At 35.1% G+C, this 16416-nt stretch overlaps 2 protein-coding genes across 2 annotated transcripts; one reads left to right on the forward strand and one right to left on the reverse strand.

Annotated features, from left to right (window-relative positions):
* Positions 1–1261: 1261 nt before the first annotated feature.
* On the reverse strand, positions 1262–12218 carry LOC117161562 (uncharacterized). The gene is made up of 3 exons (XM_076626967.1): positions 12132–12218; positions 6704–7143; positions 1262–5458 (listed from the first exon to the last, which is right to left on the reverse strand). Exons 1-3 carry the CDS (start codon positions 12216–12218, stop codon positions 1510–1512), a joined length of 4476 nt encoding a protein of 1491 aa, XP_076483082.1. The 3' UTR covers positions 1262–1509.
* A 688-nt stretch (positions 12219–12906) lies between these two features.
* On the forward strand, positions 12907–16370 carry 7B2 (Secretogranin_V domain-containing protein 7B2). Its single transcript, XM_033343124.2, has 5 exons — positions 12907–13061; positions 14048–14131; positions 14254–14608; positions 15075–15265; positions 15661–16370. Exons 2-5 carry the CDS (start codon positions 14060–14062, stop codon positions 15730–15732), a joined length of 690 nt encoding a protein of 229 aa, XP_033199015.2. The 5' UTR covers positions 12907–13061; positions 14048–14059; the 3' UTR covers positions 15733–16370.
* The last annotated feature ends 46 nt before the right edge of the window (positions 16371–16416 follow it).

The following is a 16416-nucleotide window of genomic DNA, read 5'->3' on the forward strand; positions in this document are numbered from 1 at the left end:
ACTCCATTAATACTACTAGACTAACTATATCTTTAGCTTCGACCAATTTTTATTTCGACCAACAATTCGCGTGAATCGTAAATGCAATTTTGTTCATACAATCGTAATTACATATATCGTTTGTTAAAGCCGAACTTCCTTTTTGAAAACAAAATTTATCGAGTTAAAATTGTATAATTTAAAATGTTCAGCTGCACATTCAAGTGCAACGTTCGAACAAAATATCCACACTCGATTAACGAAATAAATTTGAACCATTTAATTTTTTATTTACAAAACACAAGAATTTGAATGCAATTCTATGAATGACAATTGAATCTTGCTGAGACTGTTAACATTTTTAATAACTAACACTTGCTAAAAACATCGACAGTGAATTGCCACAAATTTGTTACGTAATAAATTATATATCAATTCGTTGTATCAGATTAGATCGTCAAGGTCCTCGACTAAAATGGATAAGAAAAAAAAAATCAATGATATCGACTGCTTAAATCTTTCACTAGCTGTTAGGAATCGACTTGCATTGTTACAAACACAGTGTAACTGGGGTGGGCACCCTCTCCGGTGGTTGCCAGGAAATATCGATCTGGCTAGAGGGATGCTGCTGCTCTCAATGGTTGGTCTACAATACTTTATCTCCTCTTCGGGGCCGGCACGCCTTAAATAACTCGGATTTCACTGTCATTTTCATCGTGGTAAGTGATAAGGTTCCAGCAACGAGTACTCTCCCTCGAACGATTCTTTGCATTTTATCGTTACCTTTCTATGGTGATTGCAATTGTTTTTTCGCCGTGAGAATCGTGTTTGTACTAAATTTTCATTTAGATGCATATTGTGCGGTGAATTTTATTTTTAAACTAATTTTGTCACATTCTACAGATTAAATAAAACCGAACTCCTAAAGATAGATTTAGAGAGTGATATAAGAGATATTGTGTATGATGATTGTAAAACTTGCATAATGTTATTAAAAATTACTATCACAATCAGTATCGTGTAAAAATAATTGTTTGCAAGTTTTGCGACTGAGATAAGGTAAACGTTAATTGTCTTTGTGTGGCAAAAATATATTATAAGTAATATGATTCAAACAATTATTAAATATAAAGTAAGATTGTTTAAATCATTGAAATGTATTATGTCGTACTAAAATATCGTACAAATTTAAAATTCTGTAACAAAAGTGCAAAGATATACGCTACTCTTTATAATCTAAATAGAATATCTAAATATTCAATCAGACACATTTACAGCCTAACAAAAATCGAAAGAAAATTCGATACAGTACCATCTGTCTTTTATATTTCCAAAAAAACAATATATTACACCAATGTATCTAAAATCCATTTTTCTCCAACTAAACACGACAAGGTATCAACGAGAAAAAAATCTAATACAGAACGCGGTATAAAGTCATCCTACCCTCGACCCGATGCTTAACACGTTATTTTATCGACCACGATCGCGTCATTAATCAATCAACTACTTTAAATCGATCCCCCTTTGCTACACGGAGCTCGAATTGACCTCGTAAACGTCATCCGGCCGTAACCTCTTCATTAACGAGTTCTTCACACTCCTGCACAACGTCACGTATTGCAGCAATTTCAGCCTGAAATCAGCATCCAGCTCATTGACGCGTTTTTCATAGTCACTGAGAAAATTGACGAAATTGTTTTCTTCGTCGCGTCTCCTTTCGAGCTTCGATAATCGTTCCTCGAAGGATCTCAATTTGTCGTAGCATGTCTTATCCTCTGCATCCATTCCTTTCCGATTTTCTTTACGCTCGTACGAGCTTCCGGAGAAACCAGGCTCATAGTAACTTCTTCTGGCATAGTTTCTCATCGATTTTATATCGGTAGACAGATTTTTGATTCTGCCTTGCTCCTTTAAGTCACGATGTTTTTGACGAACAAGCTTCTGGCTCAAAAAATGATCGCCATCGTCTTTCAAAAGAAACATTCTCGTCGAATTCAAGGACATGATACTCGAACGATTCTTCTGCTCTTTGTTATTCCAAGAAGAATTAACAAGAAATCTTTCCCCGTTTCTACCCTTCCATTTGCTTCTTCTAATTGTTTCTCCTCGTTCGCCGATGAAATCTTGCGTATCGGTTAACTTCGAATCGTATTTCTGAGACCTTGAAACGTTAGCCATCCTGATCCTCTTAAGTATGTCGTTACCTTGTATCATTCTCTGGCATCTTGCTTTAATAATGTCCCCAAAAATGTTTTTATCTTTGCCCAAGCAACTTCCTTCGGTGAACGTTTTCTCCGCTTCTCCTCTAGCTTCGTATCGATTTCTGGTAGTAAAAGGACAACGAGTCGAGGAACAAGACTCGCGAATTATTCGACCGCCGTTCAATTTTCCGCTCGAAATGCTGACAAGGTATCTATCGTTCCTCAGAAACGTTTTCGACGTGCTGGTCCCCTTGTCACGTTCTTCCAGCAGCAATTTTCGGAGTTTCTTACGAATCAGATATTTGATCCGGTCGATGGCTGGAAAAGAGCTGCACAGACTTCCAGGAGCCATCGGTCCTCGCCATAGACGATTTTTATATCGAGGGACGATCGGAACGTCTTTCTCGTTTGTTTTCTCTTTCGAACTATGTTTCGCGCAATTGACTCGAGGGACATTTCTCATGGAATAGGAAGGTTTACACGTGATGGAGTATATCGACTTCCGGTGACATTTTGTTGGAATAGCTCTTCGACATGGCGATCTGGATTTTCCAATTTCTTGGCTTCTTGCACGATCATTTTCATTCGGCGAACATTCTTCGTCCGTCGAGGAGTTCGATGTGGAAGAAAACTGTTTCATGTTCGAATTACAGAATACGAACAAGGATTCAGTGATCGGCGAATCCTTAACTTTGGAATATGTCGAGAAGTTTGCAGGATTATCAATAAACGTAGCTTCTTGGTCGCAAGGACTCTCGATTGAATTTTTTTCGCAATTACCAAGACATTTTTGTGAGAAATCTGTCGAATTGTTATCGGTCACTGTGGAAGATTGATCGTGAATCGAAGTTGTATTTGATTCAATATGAACATTCGGAGCCATTTTAAATTCAAGATAGTGAAGATTAGAAGATTCTCTTACAGCTTCCGAAGTTGTTGCGTTTTCTGTTACAATGAGATTTAATGTCTCATGATCGTTTAAATTAGCAAGTGTTTTATTAGCACAAGTAGAACGTTTGTTTGCTTCAACGTTAATTTTTTCGACAGACGAAGGATTTGGAAGATCTTCGCCGCAGCAGGAACACTTCGTATCACAGCTAAGTTCCATGAAGCTGGAATTTGACGCGCAAATAGAATCGGCGCTATATTTTTCTTCTACTTTCAAAATAACTTTTTCCTTTTCCTTGAAACCTAAACTGCTGATTTCTTCTTTAGATGCATTTTCCATTTGAAAAATATTTTGTTTCGATTCGAAAACACGTTCTTCCTTCCTTGCGACTTCTCTTTCTATTCCTAAACAGGAAGTATCCTTTGAAATACGATCTTCTAGCTTGGAATTATTCTTTCTCGTCTGCGAAGTAGATACTTGCAGTTTCAAAGCATCTTCGTTTAAATGACAGAAGCCTTCTACCTCTGTGTTTTTATTATCTAAGTCTTTTGTTTCTGATGAACTATGATCGACGATTCTATCGCTCGTGCAGAACACATCGCAGAAACATTCCTCAGGGTTGCAGCCTCTGGTCGTCGAATAACCTTTCCTAAAGATACCTTCCTCGAAGCTATCCAGAGAACAGTCACACTTAATATCGTATAATTGTATCAGATGATTCTCAGAATCTTGTATAGAATCTTCTACAAATCCATCATCGCATACTTCGATTTCTTTATTTACATCCACCACTTCTTCAGTTCTACATTGTTCCTTCCCTTCTTTTTCTCTGTTTAACGACGTCGACTGGTAAAGCTTTCTGTCAGTAATTTCATTATTATATTTTCCAGGTCGTTCGATACCAGTTTCGGCGGAAGTCACGGTATCCTTGTCTTGTGAATTTATTAAACCCGAAGAAAGCACGAACTCCATCTGCTTTCCTCCCTCTCCTGCCCACGCAAGATTAAGCTGCTTCTCTTTCTCCTCCTTTTCGATTTCATTCCCCAACGTAGAGCTTTGTTTCGCTTCCATCAGACTGTGATTCGAGCAAACAGAATAAAAAGCAACGCGTCGTTCTTCGAATTCTCCGCTACGTTTCGCCACATCTTCGCAGCAACCAGCATTAACCGGAAGTTCCATCGAACGTCGAGGCTCTCCGCGTCGATCCCTCGGATTCTCGCGGCTTTCAACGCTCCCAGTGTACGAAACGCGTTTGTGAACGTTGCTACAAGTCGGAACTCGAGCAAGGAACCATCTAATCTTCGAGCTTTCGCCATTCTTGCATGAAAGATTCAGGTCTACGCGACCAGGTCGAATCTCGCAATTCAAGTGTAACTGTTTGATCGTTGAATCGTCCAACTTCTTCAAAATGTCGTTCATGCAAGAGCAAGCGTTGTTTATGTCTTTCTCGAATCGTTTCCTCATTAAAATTAGACAGGAATCTGATAACGATGGGTCAGCTTCGAACAATCGAACGATCAACTGACTCGATTTACAAGGCAACGAAAGATTGGACACGTTTAGTGGACTTCGAACCTTAGAACGGCTAGTGCTCGTTGTTCTATGAATATAAATCTTTAATTTGGGCTTTTTGGAAAATTTAGTTCGATCGCAGTCGCATTTCGCTTTTGCGTCTGAGCTTTTTAAATATTTTCTTCGTGGCGAGGGCTTAGGAAAGTTGGAAATGTCAGAAGTTCCTTTCGGAGCGTTCAATGTGCCTGGGCTTGCTTCGAAAATAAAGTTTATATTTCTTTCACTAGTTTGCGCGTGTGCGAATTTTGCATCGCTTTTTGTATCGGAAGCTTCTTTTGGATGGTTCGATGTGCTTGGGTTCGCTGTGAAAATAAAGTTTATATTTTTTTGACTAGTTTGTGTCTGTGCGAATTTTCTATCACATTTTGTATCAGAAGCTTCTTTCAGAGGGTTCAGTGTGCTTGCGCTTGCTTTGAAGATAAAGTTTAAATTTTTCCCACTAGTTTCAGTCTGTACGAATTTCGTATCACAGTCAAACTTTACCTTCAGACCAAACTTTTTTAAATTCTCCCTTCTTGAACAACAGCTGGTATTATCGAACGTGTTTGAAATATTTTTGCGCGAGTTTACTATATTCCCATTTGGTTCCAAAATCACCTCGAAATTTCGACAATTGATTTTTACTTGAGATTTCGTGCTTTCGATTGTTCGATTGCAAACTGAACTGCAGATAGAGTTTGTTCTACAGCTACTGTAAACGGTTGACGATTCTTGCGAAATTGAACCGACTTCGACGTCTAAATCGCTGCCGGATCTCTGTTTTCTGCATTGGTAAATTTGTCGACTTGTTTCTGGATGTACGCAAGTGGCTGTTCTGTAAAATAGTATTTGGATAAATTAGTCTTAATAGTGACTCGCCTTAAATCATAATCATTCGATCTATCTAAATACGTACATTTTATACACATTTTTATTATATACATCTTTAAATTCATTTGAAATTTCACCAATATAATCACAGTAGTCGATAGTCTCGTTAGAATGCTAATGAGATTTTTAAATGTTTTGTATAATATACACACGAAAAGTTGCTACAAGTCCTTGCCTTAAATCATAATCATTCAATCTATCTAAATACGTACATTTTATACACATTTTTATTATATACATTTTTAAATTCATTTGAAACTTCACCAATATAATCACAATAGTCGATAGACTCGTTACAATGTACCATACTTTATGAAGAAAACATGAATGGACAGACTGCAGACCCCAGATGGAGATACAACATGGCCCTCGCCCGGAAAGACACCAAAGACAAACACAGAAAAAACACAAAAAAATACTGGTGGATACAGAACCCATAGCAAAATAAGAAAAAACATCAAACCAACAGAACACAACTCTGACACCGCATAACACAGGTGTAAAATTGTAAATATTGTAAATATTTGTAAATATAGTAAACACTTGTAAATAAACCTGTTTGACACCCCCCCCCGCCCCATCCCTCTCATCCCCCCCCAAAGTCACACAGCACCCAAAAAGCAAGCTACCGAAGCGTCCTGTTTTGCAACCAAGTTTTCAGGACAGAAAAAACAAAGACAAAATCACACAGAAGCTGCGCTCCCCCAGCGGCTTAAACCTAATAATCATATTAAACACGAAAAATGTAACACATGGCTACGTCGTACCGTCGCGTATCGGTACTTTTGCCAAAAACATCACTACAAAAATTCACCGTTTATTGTGAACACCAAAAGGTATTTAAAAAACTTGTATCTTGGGCTTAATAAACATAAAAAAAAACAACTCGTTACAATGCTAATGAGATTTTTAAATGTTTTGTATAATATACACGCGAAAAGTTCCTACAAGTGTTCGAATACTTTCTAACACTGTATATATCTTTCACATCCGATAACAGAACGAACGCAGGAAATCTCGACGATGGTGAGATGATCATTTTCTAAATCGGTCCTTCTAAATTCCCCGTTATTTTCTTACACTTTGCAAAATGATTACATTTAAAAGAAAATAATTGCATTTGCGAGAGAAGACGATTATAATATTTCCTTCTATCGCGGTACGATATATCGTGAAAATACACACTCACGCGCAATCTTGGCACAGCCAGTAGTCCTTCTCGTTGATAAACCTCCAGACGTTCATGGTCTTCAAGGCATTCTGCTCGGCGGCCAAGGAATCGGCGTCTAATTTATTCGACCCTCTGTTGAGAATGGCCGGATCTGCGAATTGTGTCACTAGGCCATCCTTCAGCAGAAATTCGATCGTGTGCTTAATCATTTCCTGCCTGATATCCGTGTCCTTGGCAGAGACGTCCAAACGGTCGGTCCATGCGGCGACCGTGTTCAGGAATTTCTTCACTCGTGGAAATCGTTTTGCACAGTCCGAGTTCGACTCGCAAACAAACTCCTCGAGCATCGCGCGAATCCTGTTTTCCAAGCTGGGACCCAAAAGTGGTTTGATCCTGTCGAAGCACGGGCCGAGTTTCGCGAATCCCAGGACTCCATTGTTGCTGATGCAAGATTGATTCTAGGATATTGTTGAACGTGAATGATTAAAAAAGTAGCATGTATACATGGCGTTTAAAAATAAATATCCGCAAGCCACTTTCTTACTTTCGACAAGACGTATTTTGATTAGAAAATTAGGAATAAATTGAGTAGCAGTAATTGTATCCTTTATAATAATCGTTCATTCCGAATTTGTTATCATTTTATCATACTGTCAGAGAGCGAGAATGCATACAATTACACAATAGTTGACTTTGATCGGAACTATCGTTCGATTATAGAGACAAAGTTTGGATTTTGAATTAGAAATGTAAGGATGAACAATGTGACATACCATTTTATCTTTGCTGTTTCTCTTTTCATTTGTATGATTAACTTGTATGGAGTGTGTTTAAACAGAATGTAATGAGGTTAGCCGATAGATCAATGGTGTTTCACGTTACTACAAACGTTTGATGAGCTTTGTATCGTGCATGCGTGATTCCTTCGTTCGTATCACAGGAACACGTGTAGTATCTAATTAGTTGCCACATGATCCAGGAGTTTCGATTTGTTTGGAACCGATATTTTCCATCTCGTACAATGCAAAAGCTTCGATTACAGCTTGAAGTTGACCAAATATAGAAACCTTTAGAATTAGTATATAATATAATATAATAGAAAAGCCTGTGGAAAAATCTTGTTCGGTAATTAGGATGGGAGAATATAATATTTAACAATCTTGCATAAAAAAATAAACAAATAAAAATAAAAATAAAGTATGAGATATGTCCACGGGTTTCTTAGTCGTCCCAAAAGCCCGAAAATTGATCAATTACAGATTCTTCAAAAGAAGGTTTATGGATAAACTAATTTCGGTCGTACGAGTTAACTTTGTTAATTTGAAACAGAGGGTCAGCTAGGAAAATCGAAGACCGAGCAAATATGCTAATGTGCTTTGGCTTAAGTGCAGCTCCGCGAGGGTCCTTTCAAACCAGGGACAGAGATGAAAGAAAGGAGGGATGCTGTTGCGGGAAAGAGCCGTGCGAACGAGCGAAAAAAACCCGGCAGCGTTTCTACTGACCTCGCTTCGAATGACAGATGCAATTACCGACAAACAGATATTGCGGGTGGAAATGCGGAGTACGTTAAATCGAAGAAGAAAACAAAGAAACGAGAGGGATAGCTTCTGAAGAAGCGCGAAGCTTTAAAAAACTTTAAAAATGAAAAACTCGAAGGAAGAGAGAAATAGAGTGGGGCGAATGTTTTGTTGATGAAAATAAAAATTAAGTGAGGAAAAGAACAGCAATGGAACGAAATTATTAATAGAAGGGAATATAAATTAGCTAAAATTAGTTAAAATTTAGTGTTTCGATAATTCAAGATTTATGAAAAGCTCGGACGAGTTACAGGCAATTTTTAGTTAAATGTCTCAATCGAGTTATGATAAAACAGATCGTTCGGATTGCGGAGAAGTAGGGCATCGAATTTCTACTAGAAAGGCATTAATTCATTTCTACTTGAATGTGGAATATGCAGAAGCAAAGATAGGAATTCCTCATGACTTTCCTTCCCTCCCCTCAATTCCTTCGTTTGTCATTCCCCTTCATTCGCGTACATTCCTTTCCTTTTCTCCTTCCTTTCCTTCATTCACAAAAAAATAAGATAAACGAACTGGTGATCCCAGGAAAGGTGAAATGTAGGCGAAACATGTGACTACGTCATCATCGTCAAAAATAAACCAACGTCATACGATATTAGACAGAACCCCTTAGAACTAAAGCTATCCTTAAACTCGCCACCTAAAACTAGAACTAAAAATCGAAGAAACTAAAAAACAGGTCAGGCTCGAAACAGAAAGTGAAATAGAACCTTCCCACGTTCCTTAGGAATAAGCACACGCAAGCACGTAGTCCGAAACGAAGAAACAACCCACATAAAACGGAGCCGAGTGCAAACCGAAAGGGAAGGAAGGAGCAAGAGTGTGAAGAAGAGGACAGGGATGGAGATTCGCGCTTCCAGGATTCAGGGTGAGATGGTTATAGCCCATTCACACAGTGGCTCCGTGGAGATCAATACTCGTGACGGCGAGACACAGCGTAACAACCCCACGCCGCCCACTCTTCGAGAATGCTACCCTCCACGCACCCGCTGGAAAAGGTTCTGGCCTATTACGACACGACTGATCAGCGTGAAATCTAAAACGACTAAATATACAGCGATCGTGAACACTCGATTGAAATGTTAAGCTGTAATTTGTTGAGAAGTATAGAAGATGACCTTTTACTACTGAAACGTCATTCCTGGACATACAGAGAAAGATTGATAAAGATATTGTGATAAATCCTAAAATTGTAGGTCTCTCGACTCGTTGTTACTCACTCTGCGTACTGAGACGTTAGCCTAGGTGCTAATGATTAGGTTACTGATCCTTGATTGTAGGAAATAAATTAAAAGATACAATGGTCGTTTTTTATAAAGATTATTTCTTTATTTTGTCCAGATCGAAGGAAGGCACGTCTTATGTTTCAGATCGAACTCTTAAAGATTGACCGTTAGTAAGAAAACGTAAGGAAAGAATATCGGCGTTTACTCATTCTAAACAAATTGTTGTTATCTCATTCTCCTATTTATATTGCAACCTATGTTTACGGTAATTTATTTTCAATATGTTGAATACTTTTTGCTGTTGCATACTACACACCCGCACTCATATCTCGTAATAATCCAACACCGATTTATATGGTTTTATACGAAATTGATATGAAAAAATATTGTATGAAATATTCTAAGTATAATTAAGGTATTGGCTTTCTAGATTTATTAAAAATTGATTAATGATTATTATTACTATTATTAATAATTATTAATGAAGTAGATTTATTAAAAAAGGATTAGATAAAATAATTTTCTATCGAGATTCTACTTTCTTAATTATATTCTCAAAAATATGACTATAAAAATTAGTAGGCTATTGATAACAAAGGTGTCTCAAAGTATCACGATCACTGTCTGAATAACGACACCTTCCTAGCAACGTTAGAGTGCCATGGGCCTCTAGCAAAAATAAGAATTATACATATGCGTTGTTCTAACAAGAACAGTGGTCGCTAATAACCTTGATAGTTGATGACTTTAAATAATAAAAGCGGAAAGAAACAACCAGAAACCACGCTCGTTTGAGAAAACTGGATTATTCACAGTGAACAAATCGTGAAACGATGTGTTAACACGTTACACTACCACGAAGACCGCCGATAACATGAAATAAGCAGCACGTACAGAGTTGATAATATTGTCTATACTAGCAAATATAGAAAATATTCATCGCGTCTACTTTTTACCGTTTGACAAATATTTGCAACATGAAGTATTCCACGTCATAAATGTCCAATATCATAACGCACACTTCCATTTTATTTATCAAATAAAATCTGTAACACATGTTCAAAAGTAACATGGATGGAAGCGCAACTTGTGCACGAAAGAAGACATAAAACTACCCTTTCGTGACGAAGAAATCTATATCATAGATATATATCGAGCATAATATTCGTGACGGGGAAATGGATGGAAATAAAAAGTCATCCCTTGAATTAACGCGCATCCCTCGTACGTTTTGGTCATTTAACTGCCGATAACATTTCTATTGACGTACGTGACGAGCCCCATGCGTTTTGACGCACCAGCAGGGAGACATTTGCAGAGTTATCGAACCATTCGATATCGAATCTCACGTTGAAAACACTTATTTGCGCTTTTTTATCGTTAATGTCGTCGTAAAAATTGATTTTCATAAAATTTTACCTTCATAATTTAACGATGATTTAATCTATGAAATAATAAGCAAACTGCCATTCTAATTTTAACAATTCCTGATATAAAATTTTAACAATATACAATTTTGTGTAAAGAATAAGAAACGAATTTAAACTTATATTTCTTAATTTTTAAACGAGGTTACATTTTTTCGTATAATTAACTTGGATAATTTTGTTTTTGTTTAATATAAACAACGAGTGAAATAAATTTGTCAACTAGAAAGAACTGAGCGTAGGGATGACTAAAGATATAAGAAGTTGTATCTGATAATAAAATAATTCTTCGTTCATCTCCTTTATCTTCTTAGAGACAGGTAATCTTCTGTTCCTACACCTTTCCCTCCTCTGTGTAATATTTCCGACATTTTTTCCAGAACATATAATACAAAACATAATAAGTGGATTATAAGATTATTAGTAGATCGGATGACTATAAGATAAATAAAATAAAATTATATAAAGATCTTTCAATAGATAGTAAGAGTAAGATTTATGTTTTCGAAAATTATTAATATAAATTACTGTTAATTATTATTTAAAAAGAAATTTTCTTAGAGAAAAATATAGATAGAAATACATGATCACATAACATGGATAAAAGAAGTCGTTTATCAAAACCTACTTTCGAGGTATTAGTTTCCTAAATTATTGATCCAATTACTGGAGCGTGCCGCGTTTATTAAATCAAATAAGCATTAAAATATGTTATCAACTAGAAAATAAAATTTCCTCAACGTATAAAAACCAATTGACAAAGACACTTATCCAGCGATTAAAAATACATAAGAAATAGTTTTAAAATTTAGTTTTTAAAATGGAAAAATACATCAGATTCCAAATGTTCGTACGTATAAACCTGCACTAAATAATATAAGATAGAGAATAATTATAATTGTGTTTTTACACATTTTTAATTATTTTATACTATTCTTAATTAAATTCTTCGTTCTTAATCAAATTCGACTACACGATAAAATTATACATATTGCATTACAAGTACGCAACTATTCGCAAATTTCGTATGAACGCAAATAATTTGCGATTTATTCGTTCGCTATAACAGAATGATTTGTAGACAAGACGAGATGTTCCTCTTGCGCGAGAACATGATTCAATAGAGAAGGTAATTTTCGTTGGTGGACGCGGAAACACGGTCGCAATTCGATTTCAGAAATTGAATTGGAAGTATGCAAAGCGAGACAATTACTAATGGACGTTTATATACGACCATAATGAATGCTTGGGGTCTTTTGATCTCTGAGCCCTTGTTGATGTCGTCGTTTCCATTTTGCATTTTAGTCCTTCCATCAACTGTGTTCTATGAAAGCGTTAGCATCTGTGCAACATGGATTTCGTCTTCTCAACGTTTCTCAACAAATTTTTCACAAACTTTCTTGTCACAGCAACGTTCTTTATTTATTTTTTCACTCGTTACTCTTCTTCCGAAAATCTTACAGAAACTTAACTAAAACATTCTCTTCGGAATAATTTTCAAAAAAAAGTTTAAAAACTAACCGAAAGGATAATAATAAAAATAAGAAGTTTTCTTTTTACAAGCCCTATATAAATTACAGTAACAGTAGAGAAAGAGTAAAAGTAGTAACGAGTCAATAAATAAAATGCAAATATCGAAGAGAATACGACAAGGCCACGACCTATAAAAATCTTCTGAACACCCACACCAAAAAGAAAATATCAAAACCCGAAGAAAAATTCCAAAAGGCTGCCAAAAATTTGCGCATTCCAGAGTCTGAAATTCCATGCGTAGCCACTTCATTCATCGAACGGCGAGAATACCTCGGTCTGGTCCAGGAATTAACATGGAGCCGGTGAGCCACAGACTCTCATCCTTAATAGCAGAAACCACGTCACGAGGCTCGGTTGTGGGCCGACCTTTGCTCGTAACACGGTTTTACGAATGTGGGTTGCAAAAGAGGATCGTAGGTGGTACAGTGGCCGATGAAACCGGGGGGAAAACGGCGTGGAAAGCGTGGATCAATACCTCGATTCCGCACGAGCACAGCGCCGCTTCCGGTTGGCAAAGATACCTGTACTCCCGAATCCGAACTCTAACACTCGCGAAATCTACTCGAGAATCTCTTCGTCGTCCCATCTTGTGATTCTTCCACGATTATTGGTAAGTTTTGTTATTCGTTACTTTGCTCAAGGAGCTTTTTTATTTATGCGTTTTGAGACAACTTGGAATATTTGGACGAAAAAGCTAAGTTGAAAATCGTAATGATGGAAATTATGAGAAAGGTGGCTTATTTTCTCGAGATTGGGTGGATGTGAGTTGATGATCGATAGTGTTGTTACTTTTTATTGGATGTATTACATGTAAATGTTTTGTTGATTTTTAGAGATGAAATTATTAGGTGTGAATGAAGATTGAGGGATAATTATTTTGTTCTTACGTAATGATATGTATAATGATTTTGGTAGGTACGTTATTGCTTTGTAATTTCTGTATTTAATTATTGTAAGAACGTACTTTGTGACAGATTCAAATCGAATAATTGTCCAACTAAACATGGTATAAAATACAAGATCAGATTTTAAAATTATTTCTTATATAACACTACTTATATGTATATACTATTAATTACATTAGAGTGATTCAGAAGTCAGGAACTAAAGTTGAAGACGTATCCTACTTATTTTTAGAAATGAAAAATGTCAGATCATTCGAATTTACTTTCTTATATTGTAATTATATACAAAATATATATATATAACTATATCTTTTTAATTATCAATACGATAAAATTTTCATCCTACCAATAAATTATTGAAAATTTCTTTTTAACAGTGTATAATTTTTTATAGATAGATCATTTTGTTTTCTAGAAAATATCAACACATCATCTATGTTTGGATACCTTTAAAACTCTTCATAAAATATTGTATGAAGGAAAGATTTTATTAGTTGCAAAAGCATATTATAAATAAACGTAAATTAAAATAAATGATTCATTAAAACTTAATTACCTATCTCCACTCAATCATTCTAAACAATTAACTACAAATTAATCTAAATATTTATTAGTATTACCTTACTTATTAATATTAACCCAAACATTTCATTCATATAGGACATTAATTGCCACTTTTTATCTATTCCAGCTATCACACAAAATGTATTGGGTCCTGTGTCTTTCCGTGGCTGTTACTGTTCAAGCATCGGTATATTTGTCTCCACCACTTAAGGTAACATCTTGCCTATAATTCTACTTATTTTTAATATACTTCCTATATCAAAGTCTTTTTACTTGATACTCCATATCTTACGCCTTTAATTTACTAATTTACTATATATACATTAATTTTAGGAAGAGCAATTGTTAACCGATACTCTTCTCCGAGAACTGATCAATCAAATGGGAAGCGAACTGGTGGATACAGCAGATTCTTATCTGGAGTATCAAGACAAACCGAAAGAAATTCCTATGGAATTACCTGCTGACTATGATGGTATAGACACTTTGAACCCCAATCCTAGCATTCGCGATCAGGAGTACTTGCAACATAGCACGTTATGGAGTCACCAACGTGTCAATAATAACGATAAGGTGGATGATAGACAGAGAATTAAACCTGGAAGCATAAAGAATATCAAGGATGAGAAAGAAAATGCTTTGCCTGCATATTGCACACCACCGAATCCTTGTCCGGTTGGATATACGAGTAAGTGATTAGTTTCTTCTCCAGATTGCGATAGTATAAATAATTCGTAAAAAAATGTATAACGCTTCCGAAAGTAACCGATATAATTTATTTAACATATTTGTGATTAACCCAACTACGTCCTCTGGATCATTATCAACTCAATCGAGTTTCTTTTATATTAAAAGATCTCTTGAATTTGAGGAAATTATGAAAAATACATTATAGATAGTACATAATTTCCTGCTTTAATTTTGTACTAAAATTTTACTTAAAATATTAAAAATCTTTTTGTTTGTCAAAACAAAGAGAATTGGAACATAAATATTCGAGGAGCATAGCAGTGTTAGTGAAAGTCAACGAGATTCATACTTATATTAATAGAGCTATGATTAAAAGTATTATATATTATATTTATTATAATATAATGTATATGATGTATTTTATATTAGTTAGAAAATCTAATCGGATTATGCTTATTGTTCAGGTGAAAATAATTGTATCGTGAATTTCGAAAATACAGCGGCATTCAGCCGGGATTATCAAAGCGCGCAAGATTGTATGTGTGACACGGAACACATGTTGGATTGTCCAGTTGACTCCGCAAACAGCAACAATATGCCAAGCATGCATATCCCAAACTCTAATTTCAACCAAATCGTCGATCAGTTCCAAGCTGTAAGAGATATGTTTAATTTTTTTAAATTGAATTATCTGATCAAAGCGATAAAAGGATAATGAAAAACCCCTTAAATAATCGCTAAACTTTTATCTCTAAGTTTTTCTTTAATCGTTAACCTTGTTTTCTCTATCTTGAATGCACCTAGAAATAATAAACTCTCGTCACAAAATTGTAAAAAGAGTGAATTTTATGTGACGTTTGGAACAGAGAAAGTAATAAATTGTAAATATATTTAAAACAAAGAATAAACAACGTTTTCTTTTTCAAATTAAACTTTTAATCTTTTAATTTGAGTTATTTTATTTAAAGTTTCATTCTTATTTTAATTTTCGGTTAATTACACACTAATGTAGGTAATAGATTTTATATAACGTTTAATATATTATTTCAGGAAGAAAATCCGTTTTTCCGAGGTGAAAAATTGCCGATCGCGGCGAAGAAAGGTTTAAATGTCGTCTATTAAAATACCGGGTATATTCCACTGGAGACTATTAAGATGCAAGGATTGCGAAACTTAACAGTATTTTAACATATATCAAAAAACATCCTCAATCGAAAGTGTGATTCAGTAAAAGGAAAAACACAGAGAAGCATAAATGAATCTGCAGCTAGAACAGATTTTACATAATCTGGAAACCTGGTGCTAAATAAAATTACATAAATATTTTAATATTATATTACTAATTTTAATGCAGAGTAATGACTTCAAATCAGTGTATATATATTAAACAAGAGATATATTAAATATTCTAAATGTGTTATGTTTTTAAGAAATATATATATTCTGCTGCTAAAAATTAATTACTAAATTTCTATTAATCCACAAATTCTCTAGAATCTAGAATATTATTGCTGTTTCTCAAGATAATAAGTATTGGCAATTATGTTTATAAATGTTAGATAATTGATCTATCTGTAAAATATATTTGTAATATCTTTTTTTCGATAACATACTTAACGTTTGAGCTACATCTGGTAAGATAAGAATTTTAGAAATGTATTATGTACTTATGAGTTGTACTTTATTTTCACGGTAATGTAAAATCAGGTATTATCCCTATTATTTACAATATTCAAAAATATATACGTATTTTAAAGTGATGTATTGCATTTATTTCTACACATACAAAATATGTAAACTATGTCA

The sequence above is a fragment of the Bombus vancouverensis genome, chromosome 2 (genome assembly GCF_051014615.1).
Source record: "Bombus vancouverensis nearcticus chromosome 2, iyBomVanc1_principal, whole genome shotgun sequence".
Classification (NCBI taxonomy): Eukaryota; Metazoa; Arthropoda; class Insecta; order Hymenoptera; family Apidae; genus Bombus; species Bombus vancouverensis.